The 18,211-nt window shown below is 34.1% G+C and overlaps 2 protein-coding genes and 1 long non-coding RNA gene across 5 annotated transcripts; all 3 read right to left on the bottom strand.

Moving 5' to 3' along the window:
* Positions 1–367: 367 nt before the first annotated feature.
* Positions 368–2,176, bottom strand: LOC111291301 (alpha-1,3-arabinosyltransferase XAT2-like). The gene is made up of 2 exons (XM_089768788.1): positions 1,811–2,176; positions 368–1,704 (listed from the first exon to the last, which is right to left on the bottom strand). Exons 1-2 carry the CDS (start codon positions 1,962–1,964, stop codon positions 518–520), a joined length of 1,341 nt encoding a protein of 446 aa, XP_089624914.1. The 5' UTR covers positions 1,965–2,176; the 3' UTR covers positions 368–517.
* A 2,726-nt stretch (positions 2,177–4,902) lies between these two features.
* On the bottom strand, positions 4,903–7,681 carry LOC149516140 (uncharacterized). The gene is made up of 2 exons (XR_016346372.1): positions 6,650–7,681; positions 4,903–6,188 (listed from the first exon to the last, which is right to left on the bottom strand). It is a non-coding gene; the product is annotated as an uncharacterized LOC149516140 (long non-coding RNA).
* A 3,936-nt stretch (positions 7,682–11,617) lies between these two features.
* Positions 11,618–13,686, bottom strand: LOC111291259 (alpha-1,3-arabinosyltransferase XAT3-like). Of its 3 annotated transcripts, none has more exons than XM_089768787.1 (4): positions 13,506–13,686; positions 13,187–13,376; positions 12,895–12,940; positions 11,618–12,775 (listed from the first exon to the last, which is right to left on the bottom strand). In XM_089768787.1, exons 1-4 carry the CDS (start codon positions 13,657–13,659, stop codon positions 11,618–11,620), a joined length of 1,548 nt encoding a protein of 515 aa, XP_089624913.1. In that variant the 5' UTR covers positions 13,660–13,686. The 3 variants fall into 3 exon arrangements, with proteins under 3 accessions (XP_089624913.1, XP_089624912.1, XP_022738635.2); XM_089768786.1 differs by having other exon boundaries at positions 12,895–13,016; positions 13,224–13,376; positions 13,506–13,647; XM_022882900.2 differs by lacking the exon at positions 13,187–13,376 and having other exon boundaries at positions 11,618–12,789; positions 12,895–12,897; positions 13,491–13,659.
* Between the last annotated feature and the right edge of the window lie 4,525 nt (positions 13,687–18,211).

The following is an 18,211-nucleotide window of genomic DNA, read 5'->3' as shown; positions in this document are numbered from 1 at the left end:
GCATATATATTTGTCATTGACAGAGGTAGTTTGTTGCTGGGGTTCCAGTAAAAAATGATTTGGATTTAAGGAAAGCGACAGCAATGTAGAAATTTCTTTCAGGTTTTAGACGTCTAGCAGTAGGGGAGTTGTGATTTTGAACAAAAAATTCCAAAGTTTGCATGAATGTTCATGTTGGATACTACGTCCGAAACATGAAAACAACAACCATAGAAACCTCCTCACACGAGCATTAATGTACGGTAGCATGAAGCCCTAGTTCATTACAATAACATTGCACAATGCGTATTTACACACAAAAACAAAACTATTAATATAGTAATATTTAATTGATAGCAAATGCATAATTGTGTTTGGAAAAAAATATAAGCAAATTGTTATCATGAAAGAAATGAAGATACAATATGGTTTAAATTGATAAATAATATTTCTGTAATTATTTAAGCACTAAATGGATATCGTCCCACCGACACTCAACTAAATTTAAAAAATGAAATGCAAGGAAGAATGACCCAAATCAATATTTACTTGACTGATGTAAAAGCTCAAAAGCTCTTAGCAAAGTGAGTCTAAACCTATTGATGTCAATGTTGACATCCTGCTTGTCCAAATACACTGCCTTGAATGCTAACCAACCCTGTTTCCAGACTGAGGATGGATTGCTGAAAACCTCATGCTGTGGTGGATATTGTTGTATCAAGCTACTCTCTTCTGTTTTAATCTTATAATCTAAATACCTTATGTTCATGTCCTTGGATGGCTTTCCGAAAGCGGCCCTGGCCGGCCATTCCACCCCTCCAATGGGAATTATCTGAATCAAAATTGCATTCTCAGGAAGAAAAACCATGTTGGTAAGGCCAGCTCCATGAACTCCCATCATAACATCACAAGAATTCACAATCTCAGCAAATCTTTGTATATTCCCGTCAGCCTCAGCTACCACTACTTCGTAGCTCAAATTTCTTGCCATTCTAGCAATTTCATCTGTATTTGTAAACGTTCTTGTTCTGTTTCTTGAAACAATGAGAAGCCGAGGTCTTGTCTTCCCATCATCCTCCATTTTGATTGCTGTGGCCCTGTTTAAGGAGTATGCACTTCTCAAAAACTGCCTGAAGTCTTTCATTGAATATGGTGATTTTGAAGGATCGATACTCAGCTCTTGAGGACTACGTTTGAGACCAACAATCACACTTGTGAAACAATGGATGTTTTCTTCATTATCAATGTCGATAACCTCGTAGTTAGACAGCTTTTGCAGTAAAATTTGGAACTTGTTAATCCACCACGGATTTCTGTTGGTAATAAGAAACTTGACTTCTCCATCGAACAGTCGAGCAGTCGAATATAGTGGAATGATGATGTCTGTGAAGTCATGGTAATTGTTTCCTGAATATCCTCCAAGGGAAAAGAGGATGGCTGGAACTTTGTGACTTTGATTGCATTGAGGGATCGCAGTGCTATCCACCACAGGTTTTACTGACCATTTCCTCACCGTACTCATTGCAGTTTCGTCTTCTTTTCGAGTATAAGGTCTGATAACTTGGGGGCTGTTTTCTTCAAGGATGCTTTCTTGGGATGAAGCGGAGATGAAAACAGTAGAGGATTTTGCATCAATCCTTATATCTCCTCCTTTGATCTCACAGAAATCTGATCTTTCTTCTGATTTGCACACAAAATTCATTGTCTTTGATACAGAATCCAAACCTTGAAAAATCAATGTCAAAATCATATAAATTAGTAACAATTGTACCGATCACCAGCAACCAATCTAATTGTCTTGAAAAAGAAAAAAGGGATATTGGGAACTCACGAACTGATAGAGGACCCGAGTAAGGCTTGAAAACAAGGCAGAAGCTCAATGCAATGAGCAAACAACCAAGAAATGCGCCATATCCAAGCTTCTTTTGGTCAGATCGACTAAAGCTTCTAGCAAAAATTGTGTCAAACGTGATTTTCTCACCCATCTTTTCTCTGCACTCAATATCAAACGCTAATCATTCAAGGATGCAAATGCAATTAAGGAAGCCAAGATAAATTCTTTTAAATCTGAAGAGTAGTTTCTTGAGACAGTGGAAACACAAAACGAATGGAGTTTATAAAATTAAAACAATTATATTGAAGGAGGTTGGGGAGGATTTTTCTTTGAATTATTGCTCCCCTAGTTAACTCTAGCTGTGGGTTTTTTTAATTTTTATGGCAAGGGTTTGAAAAAGACCTGGATATTGACTGCTGAGACAACCATGCATTTCAATGATTGGTTTGGTGATTTTCAAACAAATATTAAGAGAATGAATGTGTGTATATATATATATATATATATATATATATATATATATATGTCCAACTATGGAATCCAGTTTCTGTAGGTATGAATGGTACTCTTTTTTATTGAGAAAAGAAAACACGGATACTTCATTAAAAAAAAAAAGGATATTTGTGCATTTTATTGTTATTGCATTACTACTAAATATATTGATGGTTAGTTTCTAATCATAATTAGTTCAAACCATATAAGTTGTTTATCAAAGTCTTCTATATCTTTTCTTTTTTATTTTTAGCTTTCACCTTATTACTTGTGGATTTAAAATGTACAATTATAAAGATAAATACAATGCATTTAAGCATTTGAATCAGTATTACCTACATTTATTTCCATGTTCACAGAGTTGAGTTCAAATTCTTTTTTCTGCAAAATCAATTAAAAAAAAAATTCAAGTGATTACTATACTATTTGAGACGATATTGATACAATGGATTTTACTAACTTTCGCTTTTTTTTTTTTTTTTCATATTATCTATTTAATTTCATTAACTATACGGTTTCGTCATCCATGCATGGATTTAAATTTTAATGCATTACGTAGAAAATCAAATTTAAATTACTTCCCAAATCTTTACTATTTATGAAATGAGAATACAATACAAGATTTTTTTTGGACAGTACTGCACGCTCTAACATACTACACCTAAATAGCGCAATCATCCATTTTCATGGTTAGTCATAAGGACCGAAGTGAAAGGTATCAAAATCTTCATTGATTATAATTGAATTTTGAAAAATATTATGCTGTGTGTGTGAAACAAATGTGTTAAATGAGGAAGCATAGTTTTATATTTTATTTTTTCATTGGAGAGAATTTTATAGTCACTTGTAACTTATAGTAAAAGAAGAGAAAGGGAATCAATATTCAAAGAGAGTGGGCAAATAAATGGATTAAGTCAAAGAATTATTATTAATATTATAAAGAAGGACATTCAATTCGAAACAAATTAACAATAACTAAAAATATTTGCAATTGCCTTGTTCAAAAATAAATCAATGGGAAATTAAGTTTTATCGGCAACATATTTATTTATATATATTAATTGGTGGAGAGGAGGAAGCATTTGTTAGGTAAGAAAGAGGCATCCAAGCTCGGGGTTTTGTAGTTTGTGACATTTTCAACAATCTGTCTGTTTCCTTTGTTGTTTCGTATAGAAAAAGCTGTATTTTAAAAAGAAAGAAGATTACAAGTATTTCCATTGAACAATAATATATTCTTCTTCACACTACTTCATAGCTTCTAGATGCATGCTATTGTTAAGGGATTGTTTTCACAATAATACAACCCTCCCTCGATTCGTACCTCCTTAAATATTGAATAAATTAAATTATTTGATATTCTTATTTCTCTTTCTTTTTTTTTAATAATATTATATAATATATCCTCATGCCAAGTGGATTAATAATATTATTAATTTCTTTACGAGAATTCAATATATGTATTTGTACCGGTTTGAGACTAATTTAATTTTACATCTTTTTATAATTTTTATATGATTTATATTTGTATAATCTATCGTTGTTCATGCTTTATTTTTTTACATTATGCATGTCAAATTTTAAATTCATTAAAAAAATCTAACTATTTAATTGATATAATAAAATTTTAATCATTAAATATATATTAAAAAAAATAATATTCTCGATTGAAATGAAAAAAATATATATCGAATTGATTTAAAACTTTTATATACATGAGACAAGTATAAATATATTGTTAAATTTAATGGTTGGCTTATTAAAATATATATATAAATAGTACATTAAGTTAAAAATGAATATAAAATTTTATATAAGTGTAATTGGATCTCTCATCTATATACATATTACATGAGACTACAAACTTAATTAATTAATTAACTTCATTGAAAGCTTAAAAAAAAAAAAAAGAGAAAAAAGAAGCTTAAACAATTGGCGATTCAAAAGAAAAAAAAGGGAGAACATGTTTGAAATTTTGATGGGTTGGAAAGGAAGTGGTTGCAATGTAGTTATAAGAGAAATTATTTTTTAGTCATCAACTAATTATGCTTTAGAACAATGCCTAACAATATAAATATATGTTTTCTTGGTTTGGACATTTGTCCGTAATTTTATTTAATTTCCCCCTTCTTTACAAGATATGAAAGTTAGCAATCTTAAATTGTTTCAGAAGAAGAAGAAAAAAAAAAAAATCCAGAGAGAGATTCTGTGATTTGGAGCATCTTCCAAAATTATTTTTACCATATCCAGACAAGACACATAAGCAATTTTTGGAAGTTGTTTTAACTACCTTGCTAACTTGCTTTTTGGAGTCAACTTTAGGCAGCAAATTGATGAACTCTCTTAGAAGAGCTGAAATTTTTGAAAATATTTTAAATATTTTAATAAGATATTAATATTTATTGTTTTTATTCAATTTTATTAAAAACATACTAAAGAAACTCAATTTTAAATATGTTTTTTTTTTTTTACTTTTTCTATTATTAACAATATATATACTTTTACCAATTTAATGTAACACATATGCCATATTTGTCAAATCATGAGACTGTTCATTAGTTGTAAATATTAAGCTTCCATCTATTTTGTTGCAAGTCACCTTTACAACTATAAAATCTTGTCTTTATTTATTATTATTATTATTATTTTGAAAGGTAAAAGACGTTTTATTAATGAAACAGAAAACAAGATCTGAACTCCTAAAAGCTCCCATTTTAGCAAGGGAGTCAGCGAAAGAGTTTGCTTCCCCAAATACATGAACAAATGAGATTTTCTTCACTCGGGCATAGAGTTTATATAACTTATTTATAACAACAGTATACTTCCAAGGACTATCAGCTACTGAATTCAACCAAGACATTACCACCAATGAGTCACTCTCAACAGTAATCTCCAGGAGGGGATCAACTTTTGCATCAACTATGATGGAAAGACCTTCAAGAACAGCTAACAGTTCCGCAAGATTATAATCTGTAATTCCTATGCCTTTGGAGAAAAGCATTAGTACCTGACCTTTGTGATTGTGAACATTTCCTGCAACACCTGCGGGGCCTGGTTTACCAATTACAGAGCCATCGACATTTTACTTCCACACGCCTTCAGGAGGAGGTGTCCCTTCGATGTGATTCCAGACTGGTTTCCCCTGCTGCAGAATATCTATATTTTGGATGTTGGAAACAATGTCAATTGAAGTGTAGATTGAAGCAGGGAATTTAGCTTTCAATCACCATCCGAGCCTAATACATATCAAATTAAACAACTCATCGATCAATAGAATCTTTTTGTTGAAAACTTTTTCGTTTCATGCAAGCCATATTGACCAGATGATAGCATTGAACAAGGTTCTCTAGATCTGTCTGCAGATTCTTTTTCCTGCACGCTGACTCCATGATTGGAACAACAACCTCAGAGTTCCCTGGAGAGCACAAGATAGATTCCACTGCCCAGAAAACTTGTTCCAAAATTTCCAAGACAAATGGCATGTAACAAAAAGATGGTTGACAGTTTCAGCTTCTTCATAGAACGGGCACTTGTTCTCCATCTTTCGTCGACAGCCTCTCCTTTGTCGCACTTGCAAGACTGGCATGTAGCCCTTTAACGCTTTCTATGCAAATATTTCAACTTTTTGTGGAGCCACACCTTTTCATATAAACTTTTCCGGAGTATCCTCTTGGGATGAGGATTCAACGACTTCAGGAAAGCTTCCCATTGCTCTTTCTCCCAGTTGAAGAGATTGCGCCTTAGCTTTATATTCCATTTCCAACTCAAGCCATCCCATTTGCCAAAGTCCTTTTAACTGCTAGTGCAAAGAGTCACCTAAAGCTGTTTTGTAGACTGTGATTCTCAATCCATCTGTTGTTCCAAAATCGAATCCTGGATCCATCACCTGCACAAAAGAACAAACTTCAATTGATAATGTTAGAAAACTCTCCACTCACTCAAGTGTTTTGTATATCACTCCAGGTTTGAGAAAGAGAATGGTTCAGGCGGGGTGCAGGCCACAAGTTGATGCGAGGGAGTCTATATTTTTCACATATCATTCTCTCCATAGAGAGCTTGTCTCCTTTCCAAACCTCCAAGGCCACTTTGACAACAGGGTCTGGTTGCTGTAATTCAGATTCATAACCCCCAGACCACCATACTCTTTACTCTTGCACATAGATCCCCAATCAACTGATCTCAGCTTTCACTTATCATCACTGTCCCCCCATAGGAACTACCTTTGGATTCTTTTAAGTTCAGAAATTACTCCATGCAGAACCTTAAATATGGACATGTAATAATCTGGCAGATTAGCAAGTACAAACTTTATTAGAGCTACTCTACCGCCAATAGATAGAAACTTACTTTTCCAAAGGCTGAGCCTGTTTCTAAAAGTGTCAAAAACAGGTTGCCAAGTAGCGAGCAGCCTCGGATTGGCCCCCAAAAGAAGACCGAGATACTTTGTAGGTAAGGAATCAGTCCTGCATCTAATCTTTATAGCCCATTCTTCTACAAGTTGAGAATCAACCCTTATACCGAACAAGGCACTCTTATAGAAGTTTACTTTTAGGCCCGAGGCTAGCTGAAAACAATGCAAGATTCTTTTGACTGCCAACAATTGCTCCAGCAGGGGCTTACAGAATATTATCGTGTCGTCAACGAATTGTAAGTGGGAGACTCGTAATTCCCTTGCACCCACCATAATTCCTTTAAAAAGGCCTAAGGAGACAGCTTTTCTGCAACTAGGTTGAAGAGAAAAGGCGATAAAGGATAACCCTGACGCAAGCCCTTTTGTAACATAATTGGATGAGAGGGAGAACCATCAGGACCCAAAGCTTTATCATTACTGCAATCCGATACTGCCTCCCAGAGCTCTTATTTACTGAAAGGAATCTCCAGCTGCTGAGCTTGGGCCCTAGTTAACTTCCTTAGATTTGGGCTTGAGAGAGTAAGAAACGGCCCCTTATCCTTCTTGAAATGATCTCTAAAGTGGCATTCAACAGCTTGCTTGATTTCCTTAGGGGTATCAAGGCGTTTTCCTCTGAAAGAAAGATGACCCAGAAAATTATTCCTCCATCTACTGTTTGCCAAGCAGTGGAAAAATCTGGTGTTTTTAACTACTTCCTGAATCCACTTAACCCTAGCCTTTTGCCACCGGTTTCTTTCTTCAATTCTTTGAAAATGCCACAGTTCTCTCATTTTGACATTCGTGGGAGAATCTTCAAACTTTTTTTTCCGAGTCTGCAATTTCCTTATTTAAAGAATCAATTGTGCCCACAACACCCCCTGTGATATCCATTCCACAATCTGATATTCCTTTTTAGGTATTTCAATTTCTGGAGGAGCCAAAATCCCGCAAAACCATGCACCGTGAAGCTGCTCCATTTCTGATCAACCAATCCACTGAAATCTGCATTATCCAGCCAGTGGTCAAACAACCTAATCGGTTTAAGTCCCCAGTCAACAATATCGATGCCCAGATAGATTGGGATATGATCCGAGAAAGAACCCTCCAAGCTCCATTGATTAATAGATGAGAAAGTCGATACCAATTTGCTGAAATTTGGAACCTATCCAACCTACTCATTGCCGTGTAGCTGCCTTTTCTATAGCAAGTAAACTTTCTTCCCATGAGGGGGAGATCCAACAATTCTGCTACTTGAGTGAAATTAATAAAATCAATTGTTGATCGATCCACATCTGATATTCCAACCCTTTCAGCATCGTTTAGCACCGCATTAAAGTCTCTCACATAAAACCAAAATTCACTATCACTAGTTTTCAGAACTTCCAATTCTTCAAAAAGCGCCCTTCTCGCTAGCACATCATTGGGAGCATAAATGTTCACAAGGTTTACAATGTCCGAGCACTGTCCAAAATTTCCTTTCAGCCAGATATACCGATCTCTAACCATGATCGAATTAATAAGAAAGTCAACCTCAGACCACATGCAACCGCCCAGACATCCCACAAGCATCACAGAAAACAAACTTAATTCCTTTATTTCCCCAAAGTTGGTTTACATGCTGTCCGTGACTCCTTTAAACTTAGATTCCTGTAAGAATATCACTGATGATTCTTCTTTAATTATGAGCTTTTTAACAGCTTTCCTTTTATCTTTTTTACCAATACCCCTAATATTCAAAGACATAATCTTCATATCAACAACAATGAAACCCACAGAGCACAGGAAAGGGAAAATAGGGGCTTACTCATTTTCAGCCCAATTGACTTCCTCATCTTCCAAAGCCATCAACTTTGCAATAATCCCTTCCTCGTCACACTCGATAGAGAGACCCAGCAGTTTCCCTACTTCCATGGTTTTTTCAGCCTCATTTCTCAAGAACCTGTTACAACTCTTTATATCTTTATCTGATAGTGTGGCCTCTTCAAGAATTTGAGACCTCAACTCGACTCTTGCCTTTGCACGATTTGGCAGAACCATTCTACTGCATTTCCTTTTTCTGTGACCCTCCATAGGCCCACCCCTTGATCGCAAATTGAGGTCTAATCTAGTGGAAATCTTCTTTTTCCTTTCGTCGTTTTCTGTTGTTCCTTTGGCTCTAAATTAAGGCTTGTCTCGCACGCCTCATTAATAGTGTCAAGTGAAACCATTGCCCCTTCTCCACTAAGGCTTCAGACAGAACTGAAATATAATATGAAATATAATATGATTGGCACTAAAATATTATGAATAAAATATATAAAAATAATATAATTTAAAATTTTAAAAAATTATAAATAAATTTAATAAAATAAAAAAATTTATATGTTTTTTTTTTATATTAATATAAATTATTATAAATAATTTTTATATAAAATATAAAATAAATATATCATGTTATACGACACAATAATATGAATTACAAGCTACGCGGGATCTTGCTAACTCTTGCCACTAGGCAAATTTAGTTTGCCATTGAAATGGGAGTGGGCCCAGAATTGTTTCGCGAGTGGGACTTGCAAAGATTGTCGACAAGTCTATCGTCCCCATCAATTTGGACGACTAGCGCAGATTTGTTCTCCATTGCCAGCCCACCCAAAGAGACCGGGCTCCCTGGTCTAGGCAAAGACCGAAATTCTCCTTGTGGCTGTTTGTTACCAGCATTAATAAGCCAACCCGTCTCCATCATTGCTTTTTGGAACTTAGCTTTTTTAAAATTTGCGGCGCCATTGGATTAGTCCCCGCTGTAGCACCATATTCCAAGGTCTCATTAACACACTGATTGCTCGAGTCAACCGATATCGAGGCTGATTGTGTGACAGGTAGCTTTCCCAGATTACGCTTATCCCAACCAAGCTGGTCGTTTTCGCCGTAGGTATCTTCCATCGGAGCATTGTCAGAGGAGCTTGAATTGGAAGAAGATTCGGTTGGTTTGGCCTGAGGAGTTTTCCTTAATATTCCACAGAAAATCTAGGCCACCTTCCAACGTGATCTTGACATTATAGAGCTTTTCCTTTACCGAAACTGAGATCGAACTTGGGATACATACATCTTTCCTGACCAAGCAAAGTACTCTGTCAACATCAACTCTCTTCTTATTCATGGTACCATCGTCAACCGTAATAAAGCTTCCCCACTTATCTCCCACCTTCTTGAAAAAACCATAGGACCATGCATGAAGTGGTAAATTTTCCATCCTAATCCAGATAAACTTGTCAAAACTGATTAGATTAGGACTCCACGGCTTCATCCAAAACAACCATTCCTCCAACCATGCTTTCCCATCATCAAGCATTCCATGCATTTTGTCCTTTGACTCAATAAGCAACAGAACCATGTTTCCTCCCATAACCGTGACTGAAAATTGCATAACACCTTCACTAAATATATGCTGTTGAAGCATATGAATTGCCTGCGGGTTCTTCACCTCTGCCACCACGCACCTTTCTAACCAGTCCATCCCCAAATCCTCCTCTTCGATTGCAATCTTTTCTTGTCCTTGGTTGTTGTCTTTCAGCGCTATAGCCTGTACATTTGCTTCTCCCAGTTTTGGAACTGTTACATCAATATTTCCCTCATGCGGTTGGTTGTACTAGGCTGGTATACTTCTTCTAACCACATTTGCATAAGACAGTTTAACAGTTATGCTTGTACCCACGTGCGGGGAAGGACTATCATGGGAAGCATTTCTTCTTACCGCATATAGTGCACTGCCTGTGTTGCTACCCTTCTCATATTTGGCAAGACCCACCCTAAGTTTCCAGCCATTTCATGCAAGACCATCCATTGCCCTGATGACTGATAACGCCTTTCGCAGATCCTTGAAGCAGAAAACCCCAAACTTGCTACGTCGTGAACTTTTCCTTTTAAGGGGAATTTAGAAGTCAAGGATGCACCCATATTGCATAATCTTATCCCACAACTCTGCCTCTCTCCCCCCAAGATGAATATTGTCAACAAAAACAGTGACAAGTCTTTTCTTCCATTGATCAATCTCCATTCAAACATTCCTGAAACCCTCTGCCCGATTGCCGTTGCGCCTCCTACCGAACCCATTACTCTTTCTCACTCTAACACTCATTCTCCCTCCTACTTTTTAGACCAAGGATTTTTTTTTAGAGTAATTAAATTAAACTGTAAAAGCGTTTTCTAGTAGTAATTTTTCTTTTATTAGTTGAGATAAATAAAAATGGTTGAAATCGAAATATTACTATGAGATGCAATAGGAATAAAGGATGACAATATATCACTTATAATAATTATAATTTAATTAATTAATTAATTATAATTTAGAATTGTGAGGATTCTATCAAAATTTTATATAAAACACACGCCTATAAATAATAGACTTTAATATCTACAATAATTATTTAGTATATATATTTTTTGTTGGAAAATAAAATTAATAATAGTCTATTGCAACATAAACTTTTTATATTTGAAAAAACATATTTTGCAACATAAGTAAACTTTCTCAAATTTTTTTTTTTACTAACTATAAAATTCCTTGTAGTGCCTGAGCATTTATACTTGTCGTTAGATGTGAAACAAGTGTAGCTAAAAGTCTAAATAGCAATTTTTTTTTTTTAAGTTTTCACTGCATAATCAACAAGTGTAGCTAAAGCTCAAATTGGTTGCAGTCGGTAAATGTTGCAAAGACTTTGTTCAGCAGCCACATGCTTCTTGGTTTACGTGTTCTTCAATTAATGTTTAGTAAAACAAAAATTACTTTTATCTGACTGAAATACACTATATATAGGCATATATATCCTTAATAAATAAATGTCTCTTCAATTCTCTAATCACAAAAAGGATTTCGTCCCACAGACAATAGAACAATACTTGACAATAAGAAGATCGAAGAAATTTACTGATGAGAACAATAATATTTACTGATGTAAGAGCTCAAGAGCTCTTAACAAAGTGGGTCTAAACCTATTGACATCAAGGTTGACATTCTGTTTCTCTAAATATACTGACTTAAATGCATACCAACCCTGTTTCCCAATGGCATATGGATTGCTCAACACCTCATGCTCTGGTGGATATTGTTGTATCAAAGTACTCTCTTCTGTTTTAATCTTATATTCCAAGTACCTAATGTTCATGTCCGTGGAAGGCTCTTCAAAGTCGGTTCTGGCCAGCCATTCGAACCCTCCAATGGGAACTACTTGGATCAAAATTGCATTCTCAGGAAGAAAAACCATGTTGGTTAAGCCAGCTCCGTGGACTCCCATCATTACATCACAAGAGTTCACAATTTTTGCAACTCTTGCTACGTTCAAGTCTGCCTCCGCAATAACTACTTCGTAGCCTAGCCTTCTTGCCATTTCTGCAATGTCGTTTGTATTTGTAAATGCTCGGGTTCTCTTTCTTGAAAGAATGAGAAGCCGAGGTCTTCTGATCTTCTCATCATTATCCCTCATTTTGATGGTGCTCACTTTTTGCAAGGAATAAGCACTTCTCAAAAACTGCCTGAATTCTTTCATGGAATAAGGTGATTTTGAAGAATCAATCGTTAGCTCTTTAGGATTACGCTTCAGGCCAACAATCACACTTGTGAAACAGTGAATGTGTTCTTCTTTATCAATGTCCATCAGCTCGTATCTAGAAAGCTTCTCTAGTATATTTTGGAACTTATTAATCCACAATGGCTTTTTGTTTGTAATAAGAAACTTCACTTCTCCATCAAACTGTCGAGATGTTAAATATAGAGGAATAACGATGTCGGTGTAGTCGTGGAAATTGTTTCCTGCATATCCTCCAATGGAAAAAACGATGGCTGGAACCCTATGGTTTTGATCACATTGAGGTACTGCGTAGCCATCCACCCCGGATTTTACAGACCATTTCGTTACATGATTCAACGCCTCTTCATCTCCTTTTCGAGCATAAGGACTGATAAGCCACGAGCTGTTTTCCACCAAGGTACCTGCTTGGGAAGAAGCAGCCATGAAAACTGTAGAGGATCTTCCATCGATCCTTATGTCTCCATTCATGTCACAAAATTCTGTTCTTTCTTCTAGATTGCAAATTGGCTTCATTTTCTCCGGTACAACATCTTGACAATATAAGATCAACGTCAAAATGAGTAACAGTAATAAAAAAATGACTAACGTCGGTTTTAACTCCTCCAACAGATATCGACTGAACGCTTACCCCTAACTTGCTGAGAGCGGTTTCTATTGTTGATCTCTAGCGTTTGAGAGCTGCTGCTCCTGTCGTTAGTTACTGGCACTGAAATATTAGAGCTGATTGTATAGTTGCTCATTGCCACATTTGAGGAGCTGCTTGTATAGTTTATTACTGGGATCTTGGAACTGCTCATCCTGTCATCATTATGAGCTGGCAGCGGCTTATTGAAGTTAAATGAGTCGTTTCTCATTGTTACATTAGTGCTGAAAGTATCCTTGATCTGCTGGGTCTTAGAGCTGCCGACAATGTCATTAACCACAGGCAGTGCCATATTAGAGCTGCTTCTATCTCTGTCCACCACCATCTCAATCTCAGAGTCAGAGCTGCTAATTTCATTGACAATTATTGTCATGGAATTGCTCGTATCATTTGCCCTTAGCTTCTGAGAGGTGGATAAATCCGGCGTTATTCTTAGGATCTTGAGACCAACATCCATGGACAGCCTCATATTTACTGCAAAAGAAATGGTACACCAACTATCGATAACGTAAACAGGACATAATTATTCTAAATTTTATAGAGTCAGATCCTTTTGTTGTTAAAATAAGATTAATGCAGAAAAAGAACAAATGGGGTACTTACGAACTGGTAGAGGACCCAAGTAAGGCTTGAAGACAATGCAATAGCTAAATCCAATGAGCAAACAACCTAGAAATGCTCCATACCTTAACTTCTTTTGGTCATGGCGGCTAAAGCTTCTAGAAAAAATTGTATCATACATCATTTTCTCACCCATTTTTTCCCACTCAAGAAAATTACATACATTCAACTTAATTTCATGTAATTAAAGTGTCATTTTATATAAAAAAGCTGTAGCTTTGATAGAAGGATATGAAAATGCAAAGAAGGAAGATCATAGTTTTAAATGCAAAGAATTGCAACTCTTTCGTTGAAGTAGCGAGAGACATTTCAACAGACGGCCAATCAAGGGTTTTGTGAGATTATATTTTGTAGGAAAATTGGAGGAGGTTGGGGAGGGTTTTTCTTGGAATTGTATTGCTCCACGTGAGTTTTTTTTTTTTTTTTTTTAATAGTTGTATTCTGGATTTTCTAAATTCATGGTAGGGTTTTGACAAGGACTTTGCGGCTGACTGTTTGGATATATTACAATCATTGGTTTAATTGTTGATCTCATTAGAGTGAATAGTCGGCTTCGCAATCCACCTTTGATACGTATCAACCAACTGAAAGTTAATATAACTTTTTCTATTTAGAAATTAAAGAGAACATCACTATAACATTGTCATTGATTATATTCTAGAATTTACTATCATGTTTTAATTTCACTAAACTATATATGAATTTGAAATATACAGAAGACAAATAATTTTTTCCAATTTAAATTATATATTCATATGTTTCTTCAAATATACTCGCATTTTTACACGTCTTTTGCATCCATATGGATCAAATGTTAAAAGAGATTCCAAGTGCTTAATTAAAGTCTCCATTTTATATAATAAGCATGTTTAATTAGTTATTATATTTTGCCAAGTTAAAGGAAAAATAATCCCTATTATCATCCCATAAATACTCAATACGTAAATGAGCTGATTCTTCAAAATTTTCAATGGCAGGTAGTAGAGTTTTAGTTAGAGGCAGCATCCTATAGATTAAGACATGTTAACACACTTTGTCTCCTTGGTCATGGTGGGATGCATGATTGGGTTTGGAAGAGAAGCTTGTTTTTTAAAATTTGCTGTTTCTTTTGGAAGAATATGTGTGTTCCATTTAATAAGAATAGTTTCTTCAGAGTTTAATTAGATGGCAAATAGAAAATCAGCAGTTGTTAAGTTATTGTTTTCACGATAATACAACCAACCTTGGATTTTATACCTCCCTAGCTAATTGAAAACATATCATTATTTTTTATTATGATGATTTCTCTTTCTGATCTCCGGCCTCTGTATTTTATAGAATATAAATTAGCAAATATTGCAGCCTCATGATCAAAGGTAAAAAAAAAAACTATAAGTTATGCAACTTTTTTTTTTCTGGCTACATATATAGATGATTGAAAAGTAGCTTCTGTCTACAACTTTTTGCCCAGAAAAAATTGACCAGCATAGTTGGACCAAATCCAACCAGATGGAAACTTTGTTAATTTGTCAACGTTAGGCAGTAAATGCAAATGCAAATGCAATCCAAGCACAACGATGATTGTAAGATACTTACTGACACTCGCACTGTCAAAATTTGGGATAAAATTTTATCTTTACCTATAAATTAATTAATTAATCAAATTCTTTTGTATGGTTTTACTTCATATGCAATTTTACTAGTTTAATTTTATTAGAATTTTAGATTTATCATCCTAAAATCATATATCACTTCATTACTCTACAATAATTATTATGAATATATTACCCTAAAATGCTATATAATTTATGCTATTTATTTTACATTCAGAATAATTGGTGTGTAACTTCTTCTAGCTACTATCAAACTATAAAAAAAATTAGGTTCAATTAATCTCTTCTTCTGTTAATAAAAAAATCTTATTATTTATAATTATTAGTTTCTATTTTATTTCTTCAGAAATTATTGTAAAGTTAATGATAGACAAATGAACGAATAATTCAAATTTAATAAAAAAAATTTAACAGTTATTGCATATAAATTAAACTAGGTGAAAATAAACAAATGAGCAAATAATTCAAATTTAATAAAAATTCTATCAACTTATTGCATATAAATTAAAGTAAAAAAAATATTTTAACATTATTAAGAAAATTAATTACATATATTTTTATTTTTATTAATTATTTAAAAATGCCATTTACTTTTGTTTTGAAATAATATAACCAATGGCCATTTACCATTTAACTATAGTGAAATTTTTTTTTTTTTTGGGCTCTATCAAGGAAATTAATTTATTAATGCAAACCATTATAGACCTACCATCATCCAAACATCTGTCTCTAAAGGAGTCAAACATAAAGCAATTACTAAAGAAAATCCTATACCACTGCATGTAGTCATAATCCGATCCTATAATCAAGCAACAAACATGTTATCACAGTTCACACCCGTCTTCACTAAAGAGTCTGCTAATGTGTTGTTTCTATGAGGTTTGTTATGAGATGATTACTTTAAAAATTGTTATGATTTACACATGGTGATTAAATTATTGTATTTAATATATAGTAAACACTAAATAATCTTATATAATAGTGATTTAAGATCACAAAAAATAATCAAATTACTGTCTTAGAAGATAATTTAATTCTCAAATAAAAGAATAGGAAACTTAGGACATCTTAAAATTGTAATTATTTTATATTATAATTATTTTATATTTTTAAATTAATATTTATTTTATCAAGTTCAAAATAATTTGTATTTTTTTATTTTTTTAATATTTTATATATAATATAATTTTTGTTTTTCTTTTATTATGAATTTAATAAATTGGTTTTATTTTCTAATTCAAAATTTTTTATAGAATTTATATTATGGAAATCAATTTACCTATCAATAAATATATTTATTAATTTAATAATTTAATTATATTTTATTATAAAATAAATAAATATTACTAATATTTTATAAATTATTATCTTTAAACAACTTTAAAATTATTAATTTGTGGAACATTACAATATGCACTATTATTTTTGTATTTTTAAACAAAATAATATTTGATTTTTAATAATACAAAATGTAATAATCATTAATTTTTAAAAGTTAATCATTATTAATCAAATAAAATAATTTTAAATTACAGATGTTAAAATCACCTTAATAACCTTAATAATTACATTATCATGGTGATATTATAAATGATAACTAAATGTATGACAAAAAAGACGTTACCCGTCTCCTCGCTAAACTTATCAAGCTCATTAGTTATTTCCATTGTCATATTTGATTGCCAGAAATGCTTCTTGACAAAAACGAAATAGAAAACTCCTTTAATGAAAGCCGAGACATCTAAGTACTCCACCACACCTCTTAAACCGGATTAACCATTAGCAGATCCATCGACATTAAAATTCAGTGTATTTCCACCGGATGCGACCAATAAGCTCCTGCTCTCGACTTAACGACACCAACACTACCAACGAAGGTCCTAAGATCAGACCACCACCCAAACTTAACAAAGCTCAATTCACCCTCTATAGCTAGCTATAAACCAGATCAAAACCCTCAGTTTAATAGTAAAGAACGATCCCTTCCCATTTTCCTTTCAAATATCGAATCATTTCAAGCAATCCGTACACACCAAAGTGTATCCGGCCCCACAAACCAAAGCCATCTTCCTTTTAATACACCGGCAAAAGGGACCCCTTCGCACCGTAAAATCAAGTCCCTAACATAGTTCGGTAACACCCAAACCAATCCCCACCATTTAACACTGCATCCCAAACATTCCATGCAAGCACACGACCACATAATATGTGATCGATGACAGTCCTCATCAAACGATCCACACCACACACATAAACTCTGACTAACATTAAACCAAATCAGCCTATCCTAGACCTAAGCATTAACAGACACCGTTCCCAACAAATTCAGCAGCTCATCCAAAGAGTTTCTTTCCCATACCCTCAACTCTATTTTATTCTTACACCATAAGACGAACAACCCCTTCTCTCTTTTCTGTCTCTTTCAATTTTAAAATCCCAAATAAAACACCAATTTTTGTCATCGCATTCCTTCAACTCCAAAAGGTCACTCCATTTATTCTTCTCACCCAAATCAAAAGGTGAATACACATTAAACACCACACACTCAAAGCTTTAATCTAACTACCTCTGTTTTACTCCTATAAATGGATGATTCAAAATAATAGAGCTCTTGACAAACAAGCCCTTATCCCATATAGATAATAACCCCCCTCTGAATTTCCAATGATTGGCATTGAAACCAAATCATAATTGCCATCACTCGAAATCCTCTCAATATTCCTCCATACGTCGCAGGACCCAATTTCATCTCCTTTATCAACACAATATCAACTTTCCAAATATTCCCAAGTCTCTTTAAACTGCCCATTTTGATATCCAATGACAGATCCCTGCTGTTCAAGGACAAAGTCTTCAATTTCAATCTCACAACGACACCCTCGCATACCCCTGGTCGACCCTATTCCCCACCGATCCAAGGAAGAGAAAACACCATTAATTTGATACTTGAAGGGCTAGGGCTGTTTGTCAACACCACTAACATTACCTCCTCCGTATATTTAATATATTATCCAACTTTAAAATCTCTATCATGATATTTGACTTATAAATATGTTAATTAATTTGATATTTGAAAAATTATTTATCAATCATATA

This window comes from Durio zibethinus, chromosome 11 (assembly GCF_047325235.1).
Source record: "Durio zibethinus cultivar Kanyao isolate XHJ-2024 chromosome 11, ASM4732523v1, whole genome shotgun sequence".
Lineage (NCBI taxonomy): Eukaryota > Viridiplantae > Streptophyta > Magnoliopsida > Malvales > Malvaceae > Durio > Durio zibethinus.
The sequence above is the reverse complement of the archived record's forward strand: the minus strand, read 5'-3'. Positions and strand labels throughout refer to the sequence as shown.

Coding starts and splice junctions, on each gene's coding strand:
- LOC111291259 (XM_089768786.1), bottom strand. CDS start 13,647: ATGATGTATGATACAATTTTTTCTAGAAGCTTTAGCCGCCATGACCAA. Junction 13,377..13,505: donor CTTGGGTCCTCTACCAGTTC/GTAAGTACCCCA, acceptor TTTCTTTTGCAG/TAAATATGAGGCTGTCCATG. Junction 12,776..12,894: donor ATAGAAACCGCTCTCAGCAA/GTTAGGGGTAAG, acceptor GTTGTACCGGAG/AAAATGAAGCCAATTTGCAA.
- LOC111291301 (XM_089768788.1), bottom strand. CDS start 1,964: ATGGGTGAGAAAATCACGTTTGACACAATTTTTGCTAGAAGCTTTAGT. Junction 1,705..1,810: donor CTCGGGTCCTCTATCAGTTC/GTGAGTTCCCAA, acceptor TGATTTTTCAAG/GTTTGGATTCTGTATCAAAG.